Here is a 22,931-nt window from a genome sequence, read left to right on the forward strand (position 1 = left end):
GTTTGCATGCACTTTGTTAGTATTTGGTAGCATTACCTTTAAATTGTTTAACTCGGGTCAAACATTTTGGGTGGCCTTCCACAAGCGTCTCACAGTAAGTTGCTGGAATTTTGTTCTATTCCTCCAGACCAGGGGTCGGCAACCCGCGGCTCCGGAGCCGCATGCTACTCTTTCATCTCTGTGCTGCGGCTCCCTGTGGTTTGTTAGTTTTTGAAATGTAATTCGAAATTTGAAGATTATGGTGATCTTGTACAATCTAAAAACGTTGTGGAGACCCCATTTCCTGGCACATCCGAACCGGCTCACAATTAGCCACCGTTCCGGCTAAGGGAGATAGCCTACGGGGGTTTGTGAGTACATGTCTTTTGGAGCATCCGCGCCCACAGGGACGGGTTGAGGGAGGCTTTAAAGCAAGGCTGTTTAGTTCGAATAAAGTTACCTTTGACTGCAGTGTCTTTATTTTAGCGCTGTGTGTAGCGCTACGCTGCTACAACGTGTTTTTTATCGCTATTAATATACATCACCACTGCCAATGCCTGACACCAGCCAGTGTGCGCTTTCTTTTAATTCTTCGATCCAAGGTAGGCTAACTATGGAGTAATCTTCAACCCAACGTCTTTTTTTCGGAGTTCAAAATGTTTTTGTTGCATGCAGAAATGTAATTTTGTTTTCTCTGCAGGAGTTCATCAATTTCATAAATGCAACACATTATAGTTTGTTTATACATAGCATAAAGGCAAAAAAAAACCGTTGTATACAGTGTTATTTCATTTTAAATGTCAAACGGGTTTTGTAGTTCCCAGTGTTTTCTTTTCTGTGGGAAATGGGTCCATATTGGCTCTTTCAGTGGTAAACGTTGCCGACCCCTGCTCCAGACAGAACTGGTGTAACTGAGTCAGGTTTGTAGGCCTCCTTGCTCGCACATGCTTTTTCAGTTCCGCCCACAAATTTTCTAAGGCCAGTTTCCAGTTTCCTAATTGACCTAAGGCAGGGAATGGTTTCTAGGATTAAACGTCAGGCATTGTGAAAAACTGAGTTTAAATGTATTTGCCTAAGGTGTATGTAAACTTCTGACTTCAACTGTAGAGTCGCTGGTAAGGAAGGCAAATGCAATGTTAACATTCATTTCAAGAGGTATAGAATATAAGAGTACAGATGTGAGTTGGAGGCTGAGGTCTCACGTTGTATATTGTGGACAGTTTTGGGCCCCTCATCTAAGAAAAATATGCTGGCATTGGAGAGAGTTCAGAAGATGTTCATAAGGATGATTTCAGGATTGAAAGGGTTATCATATGAGGAACGTTTGATGGTTCTGGGTCTGGATCTGTACTCTCTGGAATTCAGAAGGATGAGGGGGGAATCTTACTGAAACCTTTTGAATGTTGAAAGACCTAGACAGAGGAGATCTGGAAAGGATGTTTCCCCATGGTGGGGGAGTCTAGGGCAAGAGAGCAGAGCCTCAGGATCAAGTTGTGGAGAACTTTCTTTAAGCAGATGGTGGTGAATTTGTTGAATTTGTTAGCACAGGCGGCTGTGGAGGCCAGGTCATTGGGTGTGCATAAGGTAGAGCTTGATAAGTTCTTGATTGGACATTAAAGTTTACGGGAAGAAAGCTGAGAAGTGGGAAAAAAGGATTGGCCATGATTGAATGGTGAAGCAGACTTAATGGCCTAATTCTGCTCCTATGTCTTATGGTCTTGTGTGCAGGCAGAAGGGGTTAGTTAAATTAGGTGTCATTAGAGTGATGAGTTGGCACAACATTGAGGGCTGAAGGGCCTCTCCCTATGCTGTATTGTATTTTCTTTTTTGAGGGGAATAGTTTCTGATATAAAAACAGAAAATGCTGGATAAACTTTGCAGCTTGTGCAACAAATAATAAATGCAGGTGGCTCTTCAAATGCTGGAAATCCAGAGTAAAACACATAAAATGCTGGTTGAATTTGGCAGGTCAGGCATCTATGGAGAGGAACAGAGCTGAGACCTTTCCCAATACTGAATAGGAAGGTGAGGGGAGGGGAAGGAGCACATGCTGGAAGGTGCTGGGGGAAGCCAGGTGAGGGGGGGGGGAGGATGAAGTGATAAGCTGGGAGGTATTGGGTGAAAGAGGCAAATGGCTGAAGGAGGAGGAATCTGATGGAGGAGTGTGGACCACAGAAAGAGGAGGAGGATGGATAGCAGAGGTAGATGAGGAGAAGAGAAGGGATTAAAGAATGGGGAAATGGAAAAACAGAGTATGGGTGGGGGGGGGAGTGGTTAAAAGATTACCAGAGGTTGGAGAAATTGATTTTCATGCCTTCAGGTTGGAGGCTACACAGATGGAACATGACACGTTGTTCCTCCAAGCTGAGAGGGGGCTCATCGTGGCAGCAGAGGAGCCCATGGAATGGGAATGTGGAGTGGGATTCAAATGGTTGGACATCAGGAACTTCCCCCCTGTTGTGGACAGCAGCATCTAGCCTGTGGGTCTAAACGTTGCAGACACTGTTCCTGTCTCCATGGATGTGGTTTGTTTTATTTCAGATTCAAAATAATTTAGCAACGTCTTGCTTTACAGCTATTGAAAGAAAGAGGATATTCATTTAATTCGACTGCAGAGCGGGAAATTGTCCGAGATATCAAGGAGAAGCACTGTTACGTTTCTGGAGATTACGAAGCAGAGCTAAGTAGCCCTGAAAATGTCAGAGAGCTGCAGTACACATTGCCAGATGGACAGATAATTACAATGGGAGATGAGCTGTTCAGGTAAACTCTCGATTAATCTGCTCCTGCGATTCGGGGCACACAGATAAGAAACAAATTAAAACAATTAATTGATTTATTGTAAATTTTACCTAGCAGACATACTGACCATTGGATCCACTGACCTCCTCAGCTTTGGGCTTATCTAATAACCTCTCTTGGAAATGAGGATATTGTGGAGTGGAGGGAAAGAAGTTGGGTGAATCATCCTTGAGCTGTACTTGTATTTCCTTGGCATTCCCAAACACCTGACATCTACCGCCAAGGGGGGCAAGGATAATGGACACAGGGTAGCACCGTCACGTGCTTGTTTACCTTCAAGTCTCACATCACCCTGACTTGGAAAGATCTTGCTGTTGCCGGGAATTCTGCTTTACAAAAGCACTGGGAGAGTACGTTTGCCAGAAAGATGGCAGTAGTTAAAGGAAATGGCTCACTGCTACCACCATCTCAAGGGTAGTAAGGGATGAACCTTAAATGCTGCCCTTGCTGCTTACAACCAGGTTCTATAAAAAAATGAATAAAACTTGTGTTAAACTGGTAGCAATAGATCAGCAGTGCCCAGCAAAGGGAGGTATCAGAGAAAGGCAAAGAGAAGGTCCACAAGGCTGTGTGAATTGCTTAAAGCTCGTCTCGTCCATAAATAGAAACACAGCCCAATAGTGAGACAAGGAGCCATCACAAAATGACTGTGATCATAATGCTGGGTTTCAACCCGAGATGGCAACATTTTACCCAAACCTCCCCCCCCCCCCCCCCCCCCGATTCTGCTCAACCTCCTCCGTTCCTCCAGCAAATTGTTTGTTGTTCCAGTTTCCAGGCTGACTCTCCTTTCTCTTGTCTCTCCCAAAATTATCCTCCGGCTTCATTTTGTGCAGGCTGCAAGAATCTTAGTGAGGTTTTTTTTAAGGGTTGAATTTATCTTTTACTGGTCTGCCATTGTTTCAGTTGCAGCATTCCCTTTGGAATCCCGAGTGAACCAGACCAGTCTTCTCCTGTACGTCCTCTTGCATGAAGCCACATTGGATTAAAACAGGTGCTGCATCCCTTGTTTCCCTTTTACAAGGCAGCTAATCAGAAATCTAAAATACAGTCATTGCCAATATGGGGTTATCGATTACTTGGGTACAAGTGGCAGAATAATACAACAGTCCTTGGGCTCTTTTGATTACCTGGAAAGCAAGATATATGTGCACCATGGTGCTTCTGGGCTTGTTTTGGTACCACGTCGCATTACAGAATTCTGAAAATCGGATGCCAATTTGAATTTGCAGCAACTCGTATTTACACCTGCAAGCCAAGAACTGACTGATCATATCATGCATATTAATTCTGCATCTCCCTTTGCACTTTTAAGTATCTGCATAACAGAGCTCATTAATTTGTACCAGATCGAATGTGGCATATTAGATCAAAGTCAAATGTTTCCATTTTCTAATAAATTAGGCAAAGGAGGTTGTTGGAAAAAATGGCAATCAACATTTCCATTGAAAATATTAACAGTTTTATGTAAATTTTTACTGCACATGATACAAGTGGTGCTTCTGTTACAAGCTGAAGTTGTAGGATATTAACTTCCAAGACTCAAAGCTTTAGATGTTTTATTTGGTTCAAAGCGGTCTTTGAAGCTCATATCTATACCCGAGTTCTGTCTAGGCCAGTCCTTGACATACACTGTGGTAATGGGAATCATTGCTACAGCTCTGCTTTTATATAAGCTTCAATAGTTTTTCTTTAATGTTGTATGTATTTACTTGGAACAGTCTGCACTGGTTAATGAGGACACACTCGTACAAGCATGTGCAATTTTTAAAGTATAGGGACATTCTGAACTATATATGGTTAGTCTCCATTCATTTCTCTTGCCCAATAGCCAATTTCATGTAACTCCTCTGCTTATTTCACCTTACCCCTTACTCACATTCTACAATGCTTTATCCACTTCAAAAGTACAAGAGATTTTGCAGATGCTGGAAATCCAGAGTAACACACAAAATACTGGAGGAAGTCCACAGGTCAGGTAGCATCTATGAGGAGGAATAAACAGTAGACATTTTGGGCTGTGATCAGGACTTATGAAGGAAAATGTGGTCAGCCTATCCAACCAGTGGCTATAACTGTAATCCTCCAGTTTGTGCAACATCTTGTTGAATCTCCAGTGTGGTGACCAGAAGAGCACACGATGTTCTAAGTGCAGTGTGCTAACTTCTACTTTACAAAAAGACCACTCGACAGCTTGATGGCCAAAAGAGCATCTTTATCTGGATGGTAAATGGTATTTACAATACAGAGGCTTCCAGGTACCTCGTGCGGCATGGGTGGTGGAATTATATACAATGCATACAGGGAGTAGAAAGAGCGGAAGTAAAGACCCCGCCAACCCCGGAACCTGCCTCTTGCTACCAACAGCTCCCCAATTAGTATTAACTTTTAATAATACTCACATTACAACATGCAGTATAAACTGTGTTTTGTAAACTTGCAACATGAGGTTCCAGTTTTTACGTTCTGTGCCCCAACATGCCATAAACTGCCTTTATCACCCTCAGGATCAGGAAAGTATATTTGTTTCCTGTTGGTAATTATCTGAGAAAAAGCAATAAGGTTGGTCAACATTATCAAATGTTCTGTCAGCAGTTATCTGTGTTTACCTCCAGCATGGTGTCCTATTTACAGGCTCGCCTCTATATACATCACTTATCAAGTTGATGTCCAAAGTCAGCTCATTCAAAGCTAATAGCATTCTGTGTGTCACCAGGTATGAGGGCTTAATATAATACTATCAGGAAAGTGAGGAAAAGTTCAGAGTAAATTTATCATCAAAATTAGGCATCTGTAACCACTTTGAGTTTTGTTTTCTTGCAGGCATGTACAGGAAAATAGATACAATAGAATTTATAAAAAAAACAATAAATAACCAAGACTGCTAAATAACCAATGTGCAAAAGAAGACAACTCGTGCAAATAATTAAAAACTAAGCAAGTAATACTGAGTTGCAGAGTCTTTGGAAAGTGTTTCTGTGGGTTCAGGAGCCTGATGGTTGAAGGGGAATAGCTGTTCCTGACGGGGAGTACAAACCACACTAAACTAGCAAGCCTGTGCCCCTGAATGTTTCTAGATGACTCTTATTGCAGAAACATTTATGAACCCATAATAATTCATTCAAACGCCAATTAGTAATAAAGTGCTTAAAATGTTTTATTAATTAGCGCATTAGTGACCCTGGAGCTCTCTACCACAGAGGCCAAGTCAATGAATATGCTTAGGAAGGAAATGCACTGAATATGGAGACAGAAGATCAGCTGCGTTTGATTTTTTTTATTTTTGAACAGCAGCTCAAAGAAACAAATGGCCTACTCCCACACTTCCATGTTTCTGATAGAAACAACCGCAGTATGTTTTTATCATTAAGCCCTTATTCTTGTCTACTAAATGAATGCGTTCAGCTGGGATGTTCCCTGGTGTAAGGGATGGCCATTGCAGCAGATCTGCGGTCCAGCGGAGCTCCTTGGGGAAATCCCAGCAATTCCCCATCGACTGATATTGCGAGAAAAGTAGCCCGCTCTTACCTGGTTTCTTGCCCATTTAACACGTGCGATTAGTTTTGTCCAGTGTTCCACAATCCCACCATCCCCTCTGCCTTGGGTCAGAGATGGAACTGAGGCCTTTGCCCACCAAATCCCCACTAACCATCAAACACCCATACGCACTAATCATACATTAATTACATTTATTTTTATTCTTGCCAGATTCACAGACAGTGTAACTACAACTGTGTCAGCTATGTGCTTTGTAATAAGGCCAGGATTAGGGAAGTTCGCTGGCTATGCAGTTTCCAAAGGCAGTGAAACATTTTGTATTAGTTATCTGAATCACTGGAGTCATATTGATAAAGGACAAGTAATGAGCGAATCCACATTCCCCTCATTAGCTCTAATGCCAGTAATTTGCCCAGCCACGCTTCTGAAATGCTGGATTTCAGCACTAACTTTGGTCTCAGTCAGGAGAGGTGTCTACTTCCCTGATGCCACCTGCCCAGTGCAGAGAACTCCTGAAGCCTAATGGGGCAGCACAATTGATTTATTCTTGAAATCTGCCTGATCCTGCGCCAGAGTAACCTGGTGCAAACACAGCAGTCCCCAATCACATGAATGGAAACTTTAACTGCTGGGAGACAGGTAAGTAATATTGTTAATATTTAAGTTGGTTTTAATGATTTTACTCTATTATTTGGCTGTGCTTTCTAGTTTTATGAATTTAAATGTTGAGAAATCATTTTTAAATATTTGAATCTTCTTGTGGATCCTGAGCATTAAGGAGTGTTTGTAGATGTTGGAGATGTTTACACGTGTTCAGCGGACCTGATCACACACTGACAGCCAGTGAGTCTGGGGGAAAGTCCTCTCCAGCTCTCCATGGTCGGGAGAGTCCTGTCATTGGGCCTTCTGCACTGAGAAGGCCCATGCTGTGCTGTGGTATGTCCAAGTGCTGGGAGCGGGGCTTGAGAAGGAAGACTGGCTTGTCTACCCTTCTGGAACAGGCAAAAACTCATAGGAACTGGGGACAGCCATGTTGAGGCATTGAAATATCTGCCAAATATTTTAGCATAAACATGCTGAGCAATAAACATTTCTGAGCATTGTCAAACAATTTTACCTTGTTTTCTTTCATACAGTCGGCCCTCCTTATCCACAGGGGATTGGTTCCAGGACACCCCCCCCCCCCGCGGATACTAAAATTCGCGGATGCTCAAGTCCCTTATTTAACGTGTGTCAGTGTGGTGGTCTTTATGACCCAGCGGAACCCTGGGCTTTATTTAACATGTCTCCGTGCAGTGGACATTAGGACCTGGCGGCACAGCTCTGAATCCACAGTGTTTCTATTCACGAAAATAATCATGATTGTGATTGAAAGTAAGGTGGAAATAATAACGCGATCAGAAAGAGGTGAAACACCATCGGTCATTGGAAAAGTGTTAGGCTACAGTCGGTCAACGATCGGAACAATTTTAATGGGGAATGTGAAAGGCCCTGCCCCAACGAAAGCTGCAATTATTACTAAGCAACGCAGTGGTTTAATTATTGGAATACGTATGTTTCTTAAGTGTTTTATATGCATAGAAAGGTAAAATATGTACTATATACTAAGAAAAACGTTTGACTAACTGACGTTAAATAATACTGGATGTACCTGTTCCGACTTCAAATCCGACTTAAAGACGGACTCAGGAATGGAACTCACTCATAACCCGCGGACTGCCTGTACTTTTAAGTCATTTCTAGATTACTTATAATACATAATACAATGTAAATGCTATGTAAATAGTTGTTATACTGTATTGTTTTAGAAGTAATGACAAAAAAATTGTCTGTACATGCTCAAGCAACGAGTGCTGGAGAGAGAACTTCTGGGTTTTCCTGATCTGCGGTTGGTTGAATCCGCGGATAAGGAGGGCGGACTGTATTTCTATCTCAGTAAATAGTTGATGGTCTGTTTAGTGTTGGGAATCTGCATCGCAGCTGGCTCTGAAACACAGTGAGTAGGTGTTTTGGTTAGGCATTTCCCTGCCATGTTGCTATCCTGTCAAAAGGAATTCAATTCTGACCTTTTAAGCAGAGATGGAATTCTGAAATGAAAGGATCAAACGAAACAGCTTTCCAGTACTGGTCTTGTGTCCCATGAATATTCTAGTCCCTGTGGTAAGGAGATGAAAATAAGCTGAGGTTGAGTGTTCCACACTTTTTATAATTATACAGTGAAAAGTGCTGAAAAGTGAATATTATTTTTACTTAAACATATAAATTCAATGTCAATTTAATTGCCTTTCTCCAGAGTTCCAGAGATCTTGTTTAAGCCAGAGGTGATTGGAAAAGATCATTATGGAATTCATGAGAGTCTTCTCCGCTCTATCATTCTCTGTGATGTCGATTTACGGAAAACATTTGTTGCAAATATTATTCTTTCAGGTAAGTTGACTGACTGACCACCTGGATCTAAATAATGAAATAATAGTACAACATTACTTAGCAGGCCGGTGATGTGTAAATTGTGTCTATTCATTACTACAGAGTATGTTCAGTTTATGAAAAATATCTAACACATTTCTTTGTGCATGTAGCCTTTCAGGAGCTTATGCCTGTTGCATGCAGCTGCCTAGTTTGTCTTTACTGGCGTGTTTCAGGAATATGCATTGGTCAGAGGAAAAGTACTGCACAGAAGCCTCTCCTACCATCCATGTACCAATCCAAACTTTTGAAAATTGAAATCGAGCCTGCTTGGACCACTTGCACTGACAGCTCATTCCACTCTCTCATGACCCTCTGAATGAAGAAGTTTCCCCTCATGATCAAGTTAAACTTTTCATCTTTCACCCTAAACCCATGACCTCTAGAAATGGCAGATGACCTTAATGAGAACTGCATCTCTCTTCTCTGTGGAAGACACTAGCAGTGTGACAGAGAGCAGGAAATGAGTGTCATTACTTTTGCATCAAAAAAGTGCTAGGCAAACTCAAAGGTCTTAAGGTGGATGAGTCACCTGGACCAGATGGACTACATCCCAGAGTGCTGAGAGAGGTTGGTGAAGAGATAACAGAACAGATATTTTGCTCATGATCTTGCAAGAATCACTTGATTCTGGCATTGTCTCAGAAGATTGGGAGATTGCAAATGTCACTCCACTATTTAAAAAGGGAGGAAGGCAAAAGAAAGGAAATTAGCCTAATCTCAATGGTTGGGAAAGTATTGGAGTCTTATGAAGGACGAGGTTTCAGGGTACTAGGAAGTTAATAACATAATTCAGAGCCCTACCAGGTACAGCATTAGGGACTGATGTCTTGCGAGGGTTCACCCTCTTGAAAAACGTTCTGATATTTGCCGCTGAGACAGAGATCACAGGGTTACCAGATATTGCAGGGACGTTCACAGGTGAAGTTTTATTCTCCCTTTCAAAGTGTGCATAGAAAGTGTTGAGCTCGCCTGGGAGTGACGCATCACAGCCTGTCTTGATGTTGGGTTTTGTTGTATTCATGTATGGTTGAATGACAATTAAACTTGAATTGAATTTGTAGAAAGTAATTGCCTGCAAACTCTGCAATAGCTGATGTGCATCCAATATCATCTTTAACTTTAATCTGAATTGATTTTGTGCTTTCATAAGTCATACCTGGACTACTTGTATAATTTTGGATCACCGGTCTTAAATACCACAGACCTAGTCCTCAGCAGACAGAATCTCCTGGTTCAACCATGGGTTTTGATTTAGGTATGTCCAGTGTGTTCTCAAAGACACACACTCTTCCACACAGGTCTAGATGGAGTCAGTGTCAACTGTAACATGAGTGAATCTGCAGATGCTGGAAATAAATAAAAACACAAAATGCTGGCAGAACTCAGCAGGCCAGACAGCATCTATGGGAGGAGGTAGTGACGACGTTTCAGGCCGAAACCCTTCATCAGGAAGTTACTACCTCCTCCCATAGATGCTGTCTGGCCTGCTGAGTTCTGCCAGCATTTTGTGTTTTTATCAGTGTCAACTGTGGTGTATTCATTCAAATTTGAGGATGAGAGCCTGAGTATTGTCCAGTCCTGTAAGTGTTCCTCTGCATCTCTTGACCATACCTTCTTGTTCCTCATCAGTGGCTCTGCAGCCTTTAGCCTTTGCCTATGTGCCGTGAGTAGAAGTACAGTCAGGTGATCAGACTTTCTAAGGTGCAGGCGTGGGAAAGCATGGTAAACGTTCTTGATGGTACAACAGTGGTAAGTGTGTTGGCTCCTCTGGTTCCATAAGTGGTAAGTGGTATTTTGGTGGTAAGCTGTTTGGAGACTTCTTCAAGCTGGTGTGATTAAAATTCCCATTAATAATGGGAGCAGCATCCAGGTGCACTGTTTCATGACTGCTGCTCAGCTTCTCCAGTGCCTGCCTGATGTTGGCCTGAAGTGGAGTGTCATCGAGGATAGTGTAATTGTCCATAGGGTTTTCTTGGCAAGATAGAAATAGATTGCCAGACCTTTCTTCTGCGCAAATATTGCTGCTGCCCAGATTTGAACTCAGGACCATCAGCCTCGAAGTCCAGTGACGATACCACTACACCACCGTTACCAGCATCTGAAATGCTGGGGGTGAACCATGTTTCAATAAAGCAAAGCGCACACAGTCCCTGATGTTCCTCCGATATTGCAATTTTGCTCTGAGGTCTTAAGTTTTATTTTCCAGAGTAGAGCAGCAAGACAGTGTGGGTCTAAGGCCTCTGTGCTTCAGTCATACTCGCAGACTGGCTTGTCTTTCATGCTTCTGTTTTCTGAAAGGAAAACTGCACTCGTGATCTGAATACATCATTGGGGATCTGTTGATTTTTATTTGAGTTTATAAAGATTTTGTTTTAGTCTTAAAATGATGTTGCTATCTTAAGTACCCATGCTATGGCTGTGAATTTCAGCTGTAAACGGAATTCCCATTGGAGCTGCATGCAAAAAAGTCACCACTTATCTGTGCTACCTTTAAAGCTCAACTCTACCCAGTTAAATTTACCCAGTTTAGATACAAGGTTAAGTTTTGACTCTGTGCTTTCTTGATCACTTACCAGTGAATCCTGCCAGTGCCCAACATTCTTTGGGCTGCTTGCAGTACATTTTCCCAGACCTTCCATTTTTTTCTGCATGTTACCTGTGCTAGTGTTTTTTTTAATATGCATGCCATCTATATGCATGCATGCGTACCTTTTTCTGTTCACTGCCTCCTGCTTTCCTACCCCACCTTTTCTGTTCACTGCCTCCTGCTTTCCTACCCCACACACAGACCCAGTCTGTGGTCTATGCTTCATTCAAATTGCGGAAAATTATATATTTTAAAGGCATTAGATTCTTTGTAGCTTAATTGTTCCTTACTTATTTTCCAAAATTAAGTCATTAACAAAATAGAAAAATCATAATTTCTCTATCTTAACTCAAGTTTGTGACCTTCAATGAGGATTGTTTTTCCAGAATTGTTTACAGACCAGTCAGAAAAAGTGTTTCCAATGAGGCAGTTGTCAAACACTAATACTATGTTAGCCTTGTGGATTCTAGAACATGTATTGAGTTTTCAAGGTTTTGATAAACACATCATAATTGAGATAGTAGAGGTGAGGGAAATTAGTTGCTAAATAAATGACTTTGGAGATGTTGGTGTTCTAAACCTATTTAATTCCCTTAAAGGTGGAAACACCATGTTAACTGGATTACCAGCAAGAATACAAAAAGAAATCTCTTCCATGGTTCCTCTAGACCTGTCGGGGCATGTGGATGTTACAAGCCCAGCAAATCGCGACTTCACAGTGTGGAGTGGAGGTGCTACCTTGGCAAGTTCATCTGCCCTGGACTGTGCCTGGATCAGCCAAGAAGAATATAATGAATTTGGTCCCAAAATTGTTCATAGGAAGTGTTTTTAATTTATAAATATTGAGCAGTGTTTTAAGACTTTCATTAATGAATCTCAAATGCAATAATTATTTAAGCAAAATTAATTGACAGCAATATTCTAAAATAGGGTTCATATTATTTATAGCAGTTTACAATTTGTTCCTAGATAGATTCTGTTTAAAGAGGCATGTATAACCCCAGAGTTATCAGTGCTTGCAGCTTGATAGTTTAAAGTTTTCTTCAGCAAGTTGTGTTCCCATTCTTTCCGTGTGTGGATACCGGAAGGGAAGTGATTGTGCTATTTCTGTATCCTGACTGCCATAAGATGAATGGGTAGAAGTTCTCACTTCCAATGACATTCATTTTGGGCTTGGGTTGATTATGGTTACTGAGTGAGGACAGCCAACATCCTCTGGATTAAGAGAAAATTGAAAAAGGAGAGAGCAGAGGAAAACTGAATGGGTTAATCTAACTTGGGGTGCCATTTCTTTGTCTTCACTGTCTTTTCAAAAAGGAATCCTTGCCTAACATTTCAATCAAACCATATGTGTTACCCCTTGTAAGGGGACAGCGGGGGAAAGAGTAAAAACTTTGGCATCCACTTGAGCAAGTCTTTCATTTGTCGAAACTTTTGCCATATTATTTATTTAAACACAATAACATGAGCAATCTCTACCTTCATTTAAAGAAATGTTTACTGCACTAAGCATTACAGGAGAAGTTCTGTCTTCTTAAATGTATAAAGGATCCCATATCCATTAAAATTTTCCATAGACTCTACAAAGCTCTTTTCTGTATTATTCAAAATCTGTGCCTTAGAAACAAAATCACTGACAATTTTGTGAACAATGAGGTAATAAGCCAAATTCTAATCAATTCAAAGTTATCAATCTACTGTATATTGAAGGTCATTCATGTGAATACATTTATATAAAAATGTTATAGCTAATGTTAAAATTGGTTGTTTTATTCATTTTTATAATCTGGGTTAATGCCATTTGTACTTTTTCTGGAGAATTCACATGTTGAAATGATTTATTCCAATATAAATTGACCTGGAATATTCATCACGTAATTTTACATGGCCATAATTTTTAGAACTCCTAAAAGCAACCTGCTTTAGACATAGACTGTTGCCAGAGTTTACAATGCGTTAATTACTTTGTGCCATTAATAAGGCAGAACTTAATGCCCCTTTGGAAAGAGTTGGCAGTTGCAGCGAAAACACTACAATGATCATTTTTGGGATCTGCATCTGTCCCAATGTTTGTCTCAACATTAAGATGTTTTGCTTTTATATTGATAATACTGTTAAAGTCTTGATAAATATGAAGCTATTTTGACAAGATATCTATTTGAAGCCAACTTGTACAAACCAATTTAGTTTTAGAAGTATAGTAGCAGAAATAAAAAAAATAATTGAAATAACCTTGAAATCAAATAGTAGGAACTATACTGCCAATCCTTGTATGCCTGATGTTATTTTTGAAAACAATTTGATATCAAGTATAGCACATGCAAAATACTAATATAAACTTGAGCAAAATAGTTTTAAAGTTCTCTCAAATAGCTGTTGGTTGGATAATGTTCTCTTGCTTGTATTTGACAAATGGAGAAAAGTTACATGAGCAAGGAATTTGCAAAAAAAATTATTGAATGATTCATCTTGTCCTGGAACTCAGGAATGAAGAACTGCCACCGAAAAATAAACAAATCCCTCAAACATTTTGTTTTAAGCTGTCCAATTCAATTTTTGTCTGTTTCTTTAAAAAAAAAATTAATTATTTTTTATGAAAAGAAACTGAGCACATCCATAATATGGGGGAAGAAATCTGCACAGAAATGGCTCTAGTTGCTTTACTGCCAAACATTTTTAAAAACAGTTTAGATGTAGTATTTTCAGACCCTAATAATGAATGGCACTTCTGAATAAGAAATATATCTTAGGTCTTTGGGAAAGAGAAACCCATCCCTGTTAACAAGTTTCTCCAGCCCCTTCCCCATCAATAACTATCTATTATTTCACACATCACAGTATTACTGATGGCTGCTCTTGAAGTATTGTGTTGTATTAGGTGCACAAAACACTTTTAACTTGGGGAAAAAAAGCATGTCAACCAGAAACCTTTTTTCAACTTCCCATAAAATTGTGAAATCAAACTGCACATCATTCTGAAATAAAGTGAAGTACTTTTAAGCTACGTACAACTTCGCAAACGTTCTAAATGAATGTATTTTTGACATTAAACATTTAATGAATTGTTTCAAGAGCTCATTCCATTTTTTGCTGAGCATCGGGTTAAAATCTTTAATTTTGCAAAAAAATGGAGTGGATACTCAGGGATGGAAGTGGGGGATCTTGCTGGATGTATAGGAAGAGAGCAGGGCTGTGTATTGGATTTCCTTTACAAGGAAGCAATTGAATCTGTCTCCCATCACCCTTGTAGGGATTGCATCCCAGGTGCTTTTTACAAAAATAACTTCATGGGGCCATTATTTCCTTGGCCATTTATCTTCAAGTTGGACCAAATTGGACTTCTGTAGGACTTTTCCTTCATTTCTAATCTCAAGTAAGACAAATTCATTTTGATTTTTTTTCTAAAATGCTGGAAATAAGACACCTGATGAGGCAGTATTGCTAGAGGAAAGCTGAGCTAATGTTTCGGGTTGATAACCTATTACAGTATCAGAATTAGTCATTGGTTTATTATTGTCGCAAGTACGAAATGCAGTTGCATTGTTTGTGTACCGTGTATCAAAGTAGTATGAAAGAAAAACAACCATGTAAACACAGTGTTACATTCACAGAGAAAGTGCACAGCATGTAGTTAGACTGAGAAAGATCCTTAACTGCAAAGCAGGAAGTCAAATGTATGTTGAAAAAAAGGGTAGGGTGAAAAGAATGTAGCTGTGATTAGGTCAAAGATTTTTCTTAGACAACTATATTACTGGTTATGGAATCAATGCTGGAAGAATTTTGAGTCATGATTTAATTGAGTGGGAAATGAGCTTGAGGCATTAATTGACCTCATCCTTAAATGTTACTGTGTGCATCCATACGATTTGGACTGGCTTCTGCCCAGATTCTCCCATCCACCATTCTGTTTTTTAGGGTGAGACCAGAAATTGAGAGTAATTACTATTTTACACAATTGGCTGGCTTTATTCCCATTCATAAGGTAATTATGGCCTACAATATTTCAGTATTAGAAGTTTCCAGTTATCCATCTGCAGTCCCTGTAATTTCATTCCACAGTCAGATTTGCCATGTTTTCCATTAAGTTAGTTGTTGGCTCAGAGCAGGGCTGTAGGTTTCCAGGTCAGGTATTGGAATTAACTAACGAAGAATAAATAGCTGCATGTCATCCTAAGGCTCGCGGTTTTGCTGCAAGTCAAAACGGGATATTTGTGCCATTGGCTTTTATCAGAACTTGATTCACAATGTAATAACATTAGAAACTACCGGAAAAACAGTTGGCATTCAAGTGAACGACCTTATATTAAAACTAGAAAATGGGCACATATCCCTCTCCCCTTCCCCCTCTATGAAAACAGCTTCAACGATTGCATATTTCCACAGCAACCTCGGCTTGGTCCCACCAATCCCGCCTCAATACACCACTATTATTCCCCTTTTACAGTTGTGATGAAGGGTCTTTGACCTGAAACATTAATTCAGTTTATCTTTACGGGTTACATTGGTGCTGCCGAATGCTGCCCCTTTTTTTTGGCCCATACATTTACAGGCGTTCCCGTTGTAATACGGCGGATGCATCTGTTTGCATGCTATTCAGAGATACAACTCCACACATAAGTATGTTGAGGCGGTACCAAAGGAAAATCTAACAGGACGCGGGATATGGTCTTATAGTTACAGAGGACCGTTCAGGAGTGGTAATAGCGGGATAGTCGATGCCCTTTGAGTGTTGCGATAGGTGTCCTTAAATACTTGGAGCTATTGCCCGCTGAGAGAAGAGTATCTGGGCTGGCCTCTGCAATTTAAAACGTGATTGCTTGCTGATATTTCCTACATTCGCACTATTTCCCTTACTTTCTGTAGATGCTGTTTTACCTTTTATTCACATTGTTAGCATCTACAGTCCTTTGCTTAAATATTTAGTAAGCGTTAAGAGCCACTTCCAGCAGTTAGGGACATAGTACAAAAACGATCAACTATAACCAGAAGAAGCAAAACAATTTGCTGCTTTGAAATGGAAACAGACTCTGCTAGAGTTGTGATGACGTTGTAAATCAGAATGCTGGGAGGAAGCACGTCGTCCAATCGGAATGGTCGTTGGGCGTCCGTCTCCAAGGTAACCGAAGATTGCATTGAACAACAGAGGAGTGTGAAACCTGGCGATGATCGTAGTGAGTTTACTGAGGCAGGTGCAGAGTGCTGACAATCCAATCCTTCGTATTTCTTTTAATATTTTTAACGAAGCCCCAAAATGGATCTGACACAGGCGGAGTGCGTCATTAAGAATATAATCCGAGAAATCGCCCAAGAGTGCGCTGATAGGGGGCACTCCATCTCCGAGACCCTTGTAGCATTCATGGTGAGTGCCCTGAAATTAATTGTATTCTTATAAGAACAATAAAATCAGAGGTCGGAGAAGGCTTGGCAGACTTGTCATTCATTGTGGCTGATGAACACAGGAGAGCTATCTGGCCCTACAAGCAACAGAATCGTAGCTCATCTGCTCCAGGTGTCAATTTCTGCTACCATTTCCCAAAAGCCATCAATCCGCTTTTTTCACAAAAAACCCTCCTCCAACTATTTGTTATCGTTCTTCATTATCTCTAGTTTTCTCGTCTCCATAGCCCTTCCAGATAAGAGAACTGCAGAGATTCAATTCTGTTTGTTGGAAGAAATTGCTGTGTACCCAAGTTTCAATAACTACCCCCTCAAATTGCCCTTTTTGCCAGAATTCAATAAAACCAGAATCCCCTATGGTTCAGAATCTTAGTAACTTGGTCTCCAGTGTGCTTTGTGACTCAGCATCCACAGCTGTGTAGAATACAGAATTAATGATTACCACTACCATGAAAGTTAGAATACAGAGTTACTCCTCATCTCAGTCCTAAATAGTTGGCGCCTTTTCTAGACATCTCCACCAGGGAAAACATCCTCACAGCCTATAATTTGCCATGCCTCCCTTGAATGTTACGTGTTTCAATGCAATCACCCCTCATTAAACTCAAAGCTGTGAACACATTCTGCTTAATATTTCCTCTAAAGATAATCCTCTCATCCAAAGAGGATGTCATACTCTGTGTTTACATACGGCCTTGTCAATTTCCAAAGGTACATTTAATGTCAGAGAAATGTATACAATGTACATCCTGAAATTCTCTTTATCTGCAAATATCCATGAAAACAGTGGAGTGCTCCGAAGAATGAATGAGAATTATATGTTAGAACCCCAACCTCCCCCCACCCATGCATAAGCAGCAGCAAAGCAAAGACCCCCCCCCCCCAACAGCAAAAAACCATCAGCACCTACCACAAAGCCACTCAAACTGAACACAATATTCCAAGTGTGGTCTAACTGGAGTTTTAAAGAGCTACAAGATTGCAAAGGACTGTCATCAGTTATTAGGCTACGTGACAGCATTTGCAAAGTTTGATATGCAGAACCTTTCTTGAAACAGGACCTTTCTTGTCTCTGTATCTTGTAGTGGAGCAGATAGTGAATTCACCTCCATGCTTTCTTGGGAAGCTACACTTATAACTTTAAAACAAGAGCTGACTGTGTAAGAACATGAAGTGCACTCTTGAAAAAGCTGAACCCTGGAGACACTCACTTAATCCAGTGACATTTATTTTTCGTAAGGATATGAAAAATACTTATTTACTTTATTAAGAGGCTTACTTTCTGTTTAAGATCTAACATTAAGGAATATTTTAAAAACCCAAAGTTAAACTATGAATTTGTTTTCAAACAGGTTAAAGCGGTCGTTCTGGATCCAAGATATGAGTTCAATGTCGATAGAAAACTCACAAAGACTGATGTGCACAAGCTCATTACGGTAATCATTAACATCCACTAACATTGCCCCTACAGGGACCAATACCAATTGATTTGTAATTCACTGATGTTTTTCTTTGTGTTACTTTCTTCCCCCAGAAGTGGCAATTTTTTCTGGTTCCTCTTGCTGCATTATTTACTGTACATCATTGTTTCTCTTGTGAACATAATCGGTGACCGGCAATGATCCATTCTACTCTAAGGGTTGCCATGGTTGAATCCAAGATGTTCACGGACCAATATGTCAGTCCATGTCCTCCTCTTACGCCAGGATAAGGCCACACTCAGGATGGAGGAGAAACACCTTATATTCTATCTGGGTAGCCTCCAACCTGATGGAATGTAAATTGATTTCTCCTTCCAGTAAAAAAAATTCTTTCCTCTTCCCCTCTTCCCCTTTTCCCCATTCTGGCCTTTTACCTCCTCCTGAATCCCCTCCTCCTTCCGTTTCTCCTATGGACCACTCCGCACCTATCAGATTCCTTCCTCTCCAGCCCTTGAGCTTTCCCACCCTCCTGGCTTCGCCTAATACCTTCAAGCTATCCCCCTTCCCCTTACCCCACCTTTTTATTCTGGCATCTTCCTCCTTCCTTTCCAGTCCTGAAGAAGGGTTTCAGCCCAAAATTTCAACTGTTTACTTCTTCCATAGATGCTAACTGACTTTCTGAGTTTCTCCAGCATTTTGTGTGTGTTGGTTTTCCTTCTCATGAATCCAGGATGCCTGTCCCCTCTCACATCTGTTCCAGGTCCAGCCATGTTGATTAGATAACTACCATAGGACAACAGGACATCAGAGATAGGCTGCAGGTAGGCCTTATTGTTAGCAGGACTATCACAAGAATCCCACTGTGTAACAGAAGATAAAGGGGACAGCAGCAGGCTCAATGTCTCTTGTAACAATGGATGTGGAATGTAAAATAATTAAACAAAAAAAATTAAAAGAAATATAATGCCAGATGTGTAAAACAGATTTTTAAGATTGCCATGATCGTTAGAGGGAGATTTACCCAGGCACGCACAGGTTGCTAGTGCCAGGCCTCGATGTAGCTGGGTTCCAAGCAAATACGAGGTGGGCTGTGAGGACCATGAACAGTAGGCCAAGTAGGATTCTTAATTCGTCTTCAGCCTCATCCTCCAGTGCCACGTACAGGGAACATTAGGGTAAACTGGGTGATGCTGGAACTGTGACTGCTCTGCGCATTCTCCAGCTCCTGTAGTTAACACCACTGTTGGTATTAGGAGGATAAATTCTATTTCAACAATACTGTATATGGAACAGGCAATTTTATGATCACGTACAGTAAGTCCTGTTAAAAATGCAGGATCATTGGCAACTGCAATAATGTGGCATACAGATGATCACTATAATCTTACGATTAATAGCTTTTACCCAACTAACTCTGCAGAGATTTGGCACTCGCAAACCATAATGTAGGTGCAGATCTTCCCCACAGCTTCTGATGAGACAATTTCTGTCAAGCATTGGACTGATTGTGCCTGGGAAGTCTGCCGGTACTCATGCTCCAGTATCTGGTGGGATATTTATTTTAGAACCATAGGACTGTACAGCTCATAAATGGGATCTTTATCCTAACTCTTAGGCAGGTGACTATGCAGAGAATATGGACAGAGGTAGGACTAGTTTAATAGGCTTTCAATTACTGGTTTGATTAGTTTGGCATGCCACCATGGGTCCAAAGGCCTGTTTCTGTGTATGTTTAAACTCATCCTTGCTGGTTGTGATCATTGTCTAAGTCAATCCCTTCTGCCTGGATTAGATACATATCCACATACCTGTCTAAAGTTAAATTATAGAAGAGAAAATAGGCTGGAGAGGGATGAACAGGAAGAAGCTAATTTCCTATTTTTAATGTAATTCTTGACTTCCTCATGTCTTAAGTGCTTTATTTATTGTAGTTTAGAATTTTTTGACAATATATTAACAACCTTTATATTTCTTTACCAGGGGCAGATCTTGACCAGCTCTCAAAGCAATGTGGCCCAAAATGAATATTCAGTCAAATTTTTCACAACTGGGCAAGTTGGCATTGGACTTTGTTCTGCCGATTAGCTGAAAGCCAGCTTCCCTCTGTTAGAATACCAACAATTGATTCATAAGCACTTGCTTTTTCTTCTCTCTGATCTAAACAAGACAAGGGTTAGCCTTCAGAGAACACTGGAAACACTCAGCAAGTCAGGCAGCACTTATAGATAGAAAAGAAGTTCATACTTCATGTCAGAGACCCATCATCAGAACTTTCTGCAAGTACCTTCGACCTGAAATGTTAACTGTTTCTGTTTTTGCAGATGCTCCCTGACCTGCTGAGTGTTTACAACATCTGTCCATATTCTCTGCATAGTCACCTGCCTAAGAGTTAGGATAAAGATCCCATTTATGAGCTGTACAGTCCTTTATTTCAGGTTCCCTGCATCTGCAATTTTATTTCCATTCTTTTCTAATCTCCATGCTCTGCTCACCCATCTCTTGCAGACTCTCACAAGAGGGAATGTTGAGATGATGGGGACGGTATGCAGTTGATATTGTTTGTGATTCCATGTATGTGTGTCAGTTGGCTGCTTTGATAGAAGTATAATTTAGGAACTTGACTGAAGGAATGCTTTATGTTGTGGTGTGTCCTGCTATGAAGCATTGTAAATAACTTACCCACATCAAATGTGACTACAGCACTGAATTAATACCATCATGGGCTGCTTTATGGTCCTTGAAACCTTTTCCACTGAATCGGTCCTTTGCAATTACAGACTTCCTTTACACCTTGCATGCTTTTTATTAGAATTTAGAAGTTCCGTGGAATGTCTCTTCTTTTTTTCATGTATGATAGTTGTAATAATTATTATTGGCCAAGAAAGGAGGACAATAATGTGGTGAGCAAAAGTAGTTTCTCGTTCTCCCATAAAATACTGTACTTTTATTATCACTGGATTTTCCTTTATCTCTCTGCCAAAGTTATCTGATTTTCTTCTTAAATACAATCCTACTTCTCCACCAGGGATTCATTTGATCCCAGCTGCTTGTACCTGACCCATGCTTCCTTGCTCCTGAACTATGCCTCAATATTCCTCATCATACAGGGTTTCCTACTCCTGCTAGCCTTGCCCTTCACAGTAACATGAACATGTAGGCCTTGAACTCTATCTTATTTTTAAAAACCTCCCACCTGCCAAACATCTTTTTACCTCCACACACATATCCCAATCAACTTTTGCAAACTTGCACACGGTCTAACACTGTTAAAATTCATCTTGCCTCAATTTAGAACTTTATCCTGTGGACCATATTTGTCCCATTCCAAAACTAACTCAAAGCAAATAGAACTGTGGTCACTGGTCACAAAGTTCTCCTCTAGTAACTCCTCAGTCACTAGGGGCCCCTGTACCCTTTCGCAAGTAGGTCAAGGTTTCCCTCTCCCTCGTGGAGCATTTCATATATTGCCGAGGAAACTTCCCTGAACACACTTAGCAAATTCCACCCATCTATGCCCTTAATATGATGCTAGTCCCAGTCCATATGAGAAAAGTTCAAATTTCCTACTATGACAACCCTATTCTTACAGCCTTCTGCAGCCTCCCTGCATATACACCCCTAACATCTAGTCTTGTTTGCACAGAGCATATAGATAGAATTTACAACACATACAGAATGCTGGAGGAACTCAGCAGGCCAGGCAGCATCTATGAAAGATAGTACAGTCAACGTTTCAGGCCGAAACTTCCCTGGAGCATAGAAGAATGAGGGGAGATTTGATGGAGGTATATAAAATTATGATGGGTATAGATAGAGTGAATGCAAGCAGGCTTTTTCCACTGAGGCTAGGGGAGAAAAAAAGCAGAGGACATGAGTTAAGGGTGAAGGGGGAAAAATTTAAAGGGAACATTAGAGGGGGTTTCTTCACAGAGAGAATGGTGGGAGTGTGGAATGAGCTGCCAGATGAAGTTGTTAATGCGGGCTCACTTTTAACATTTAAGAAAAACTTGGACAGGTGCATGGATGAGAAGTGTATGGAGGGATATGGGCCAGGTGCAGGTCAGTTGGACTAAGCAGAAAAATGGTTCGGCACAGCCAAGAAGGGCCGAAGGGCCTGTTTCTGTGCTGTAATGTTCTATGGTTCTATACTTTTTCCATAGATGCTGCCTGGCCTGCAATGTTCCTCCAGCGTTTTATGTGTGTTGCTTGGATTTTTCAGCATCTGCAGATTCTCTCTTGTTTCTAACATAGAATTTACAGGTGGATTCTTCAATATTTTGGCCGCAAATTATTTTTCAATTCAATGTTTTTTTTCTCTTCAGATTTCTTTTAAAACAGATATATATTTTCTAGGTTTGTGTGGACAGATTGCTTGAAACAGACCGGCCCTCTCTCGACACCATCAAGATGCAAATATATTTTGATATGAATTACACAACTAGAGGTTAGTTTCTCAGTATTTAAATTCTTCAGTAAAACATAATATGCAGTCCGATTTCTGGTAATATCTTTGTTCATCTCCTTACCTCTTTCACGTTCCTGGACTTAACCATTTGTACTCCTGACTCCATTGAATCTCTGAACCAGGAAAGTTACTGTATAACTGAAGCTCACCTTATGCCCAGCTAAAAAATGCATTATGTAAGCAACATTGCTTGGATTTTGTGACAGGGTCCTATATTTGATAGGTAATTAAGAAAGATAAGATGAAGAAATTAGTCCACTTGAATACTCGAGGGAAATAACTGTATCCAGCATTTTAAATAACCTTGGTCACT

General features: G+C 40.6%; 2 protein-coding genes across 2 annotated transcripts in view; both read left to right on the plus strand.

Moving 5' to 3' along the window:
• The window catches only part of LOC132400884 (uncharacterized), an 85,585-nt gene extending 71,239 nt beyond the window's left edge, over window positions 1-14,346 (plus strand). The window contains exons 21-23 of the mRNA XM_059982389.1: window positions 2,555-2,742; window positions 8,573-8,706; window positions 11,935-14,346. Coding sequence (XP_059838372.1) covers window positions 2,555-2,742; window positions 8,573-8,706; window positions 11,935-12,167 — 555 coding nt within the window. The 3' untranslated portion in view covers window positions 12,168-14,346. The remainder of the gene's footprint in view (window positions 1-2,554; window positions 2,743-8,572; window positions 8,707-11,934) is intronic.
• A 2,130-nt stretch (window positions 14,347-16,476) lies between these two features.
• The window catches only part of cfap206 (cilia and flagella associated protein 206), a 46,866-nt gene continuing 40,411 nt past the window's right edge, over window positions 16,477-22,931 (plus strand). Inside the window, exons 1-3 of the mRNA XM_059982390.1 lie at window positions 16,477-16,694; window positions 18,085-18,168; window positions 22,507-22,597. Of these exons, the coding sequence (XP_059838373.1) occupies window positions 16,587-16,694; window positions 18,085-18,168; window positions 22,507-22,597 (283 nt within the window). The 5' untranslated portion in view covers window positions 16,477-16,586. The remainder of the gene's footprint in view (window positions 16,695-18,084; window positions 18,169-22,506; window positions 22,598-22,931) is intronic.

Source organism: Hypanus sabinus, chromosome 10, assembly GCF_030144855.1.
Source record: "Hypanus sabinus isolate sHypSab1 chromosome 10, sHypSab1.hap1, whole genome shotgun sequence".
NCBI classification, from domain to species: domain Eukaryota; kingdom Metazoa; phylum Chordata; class Chondrichthyes; order Myliobatiformes; family Dasyatidae; genus Hypanus; species Hypanus sabinus.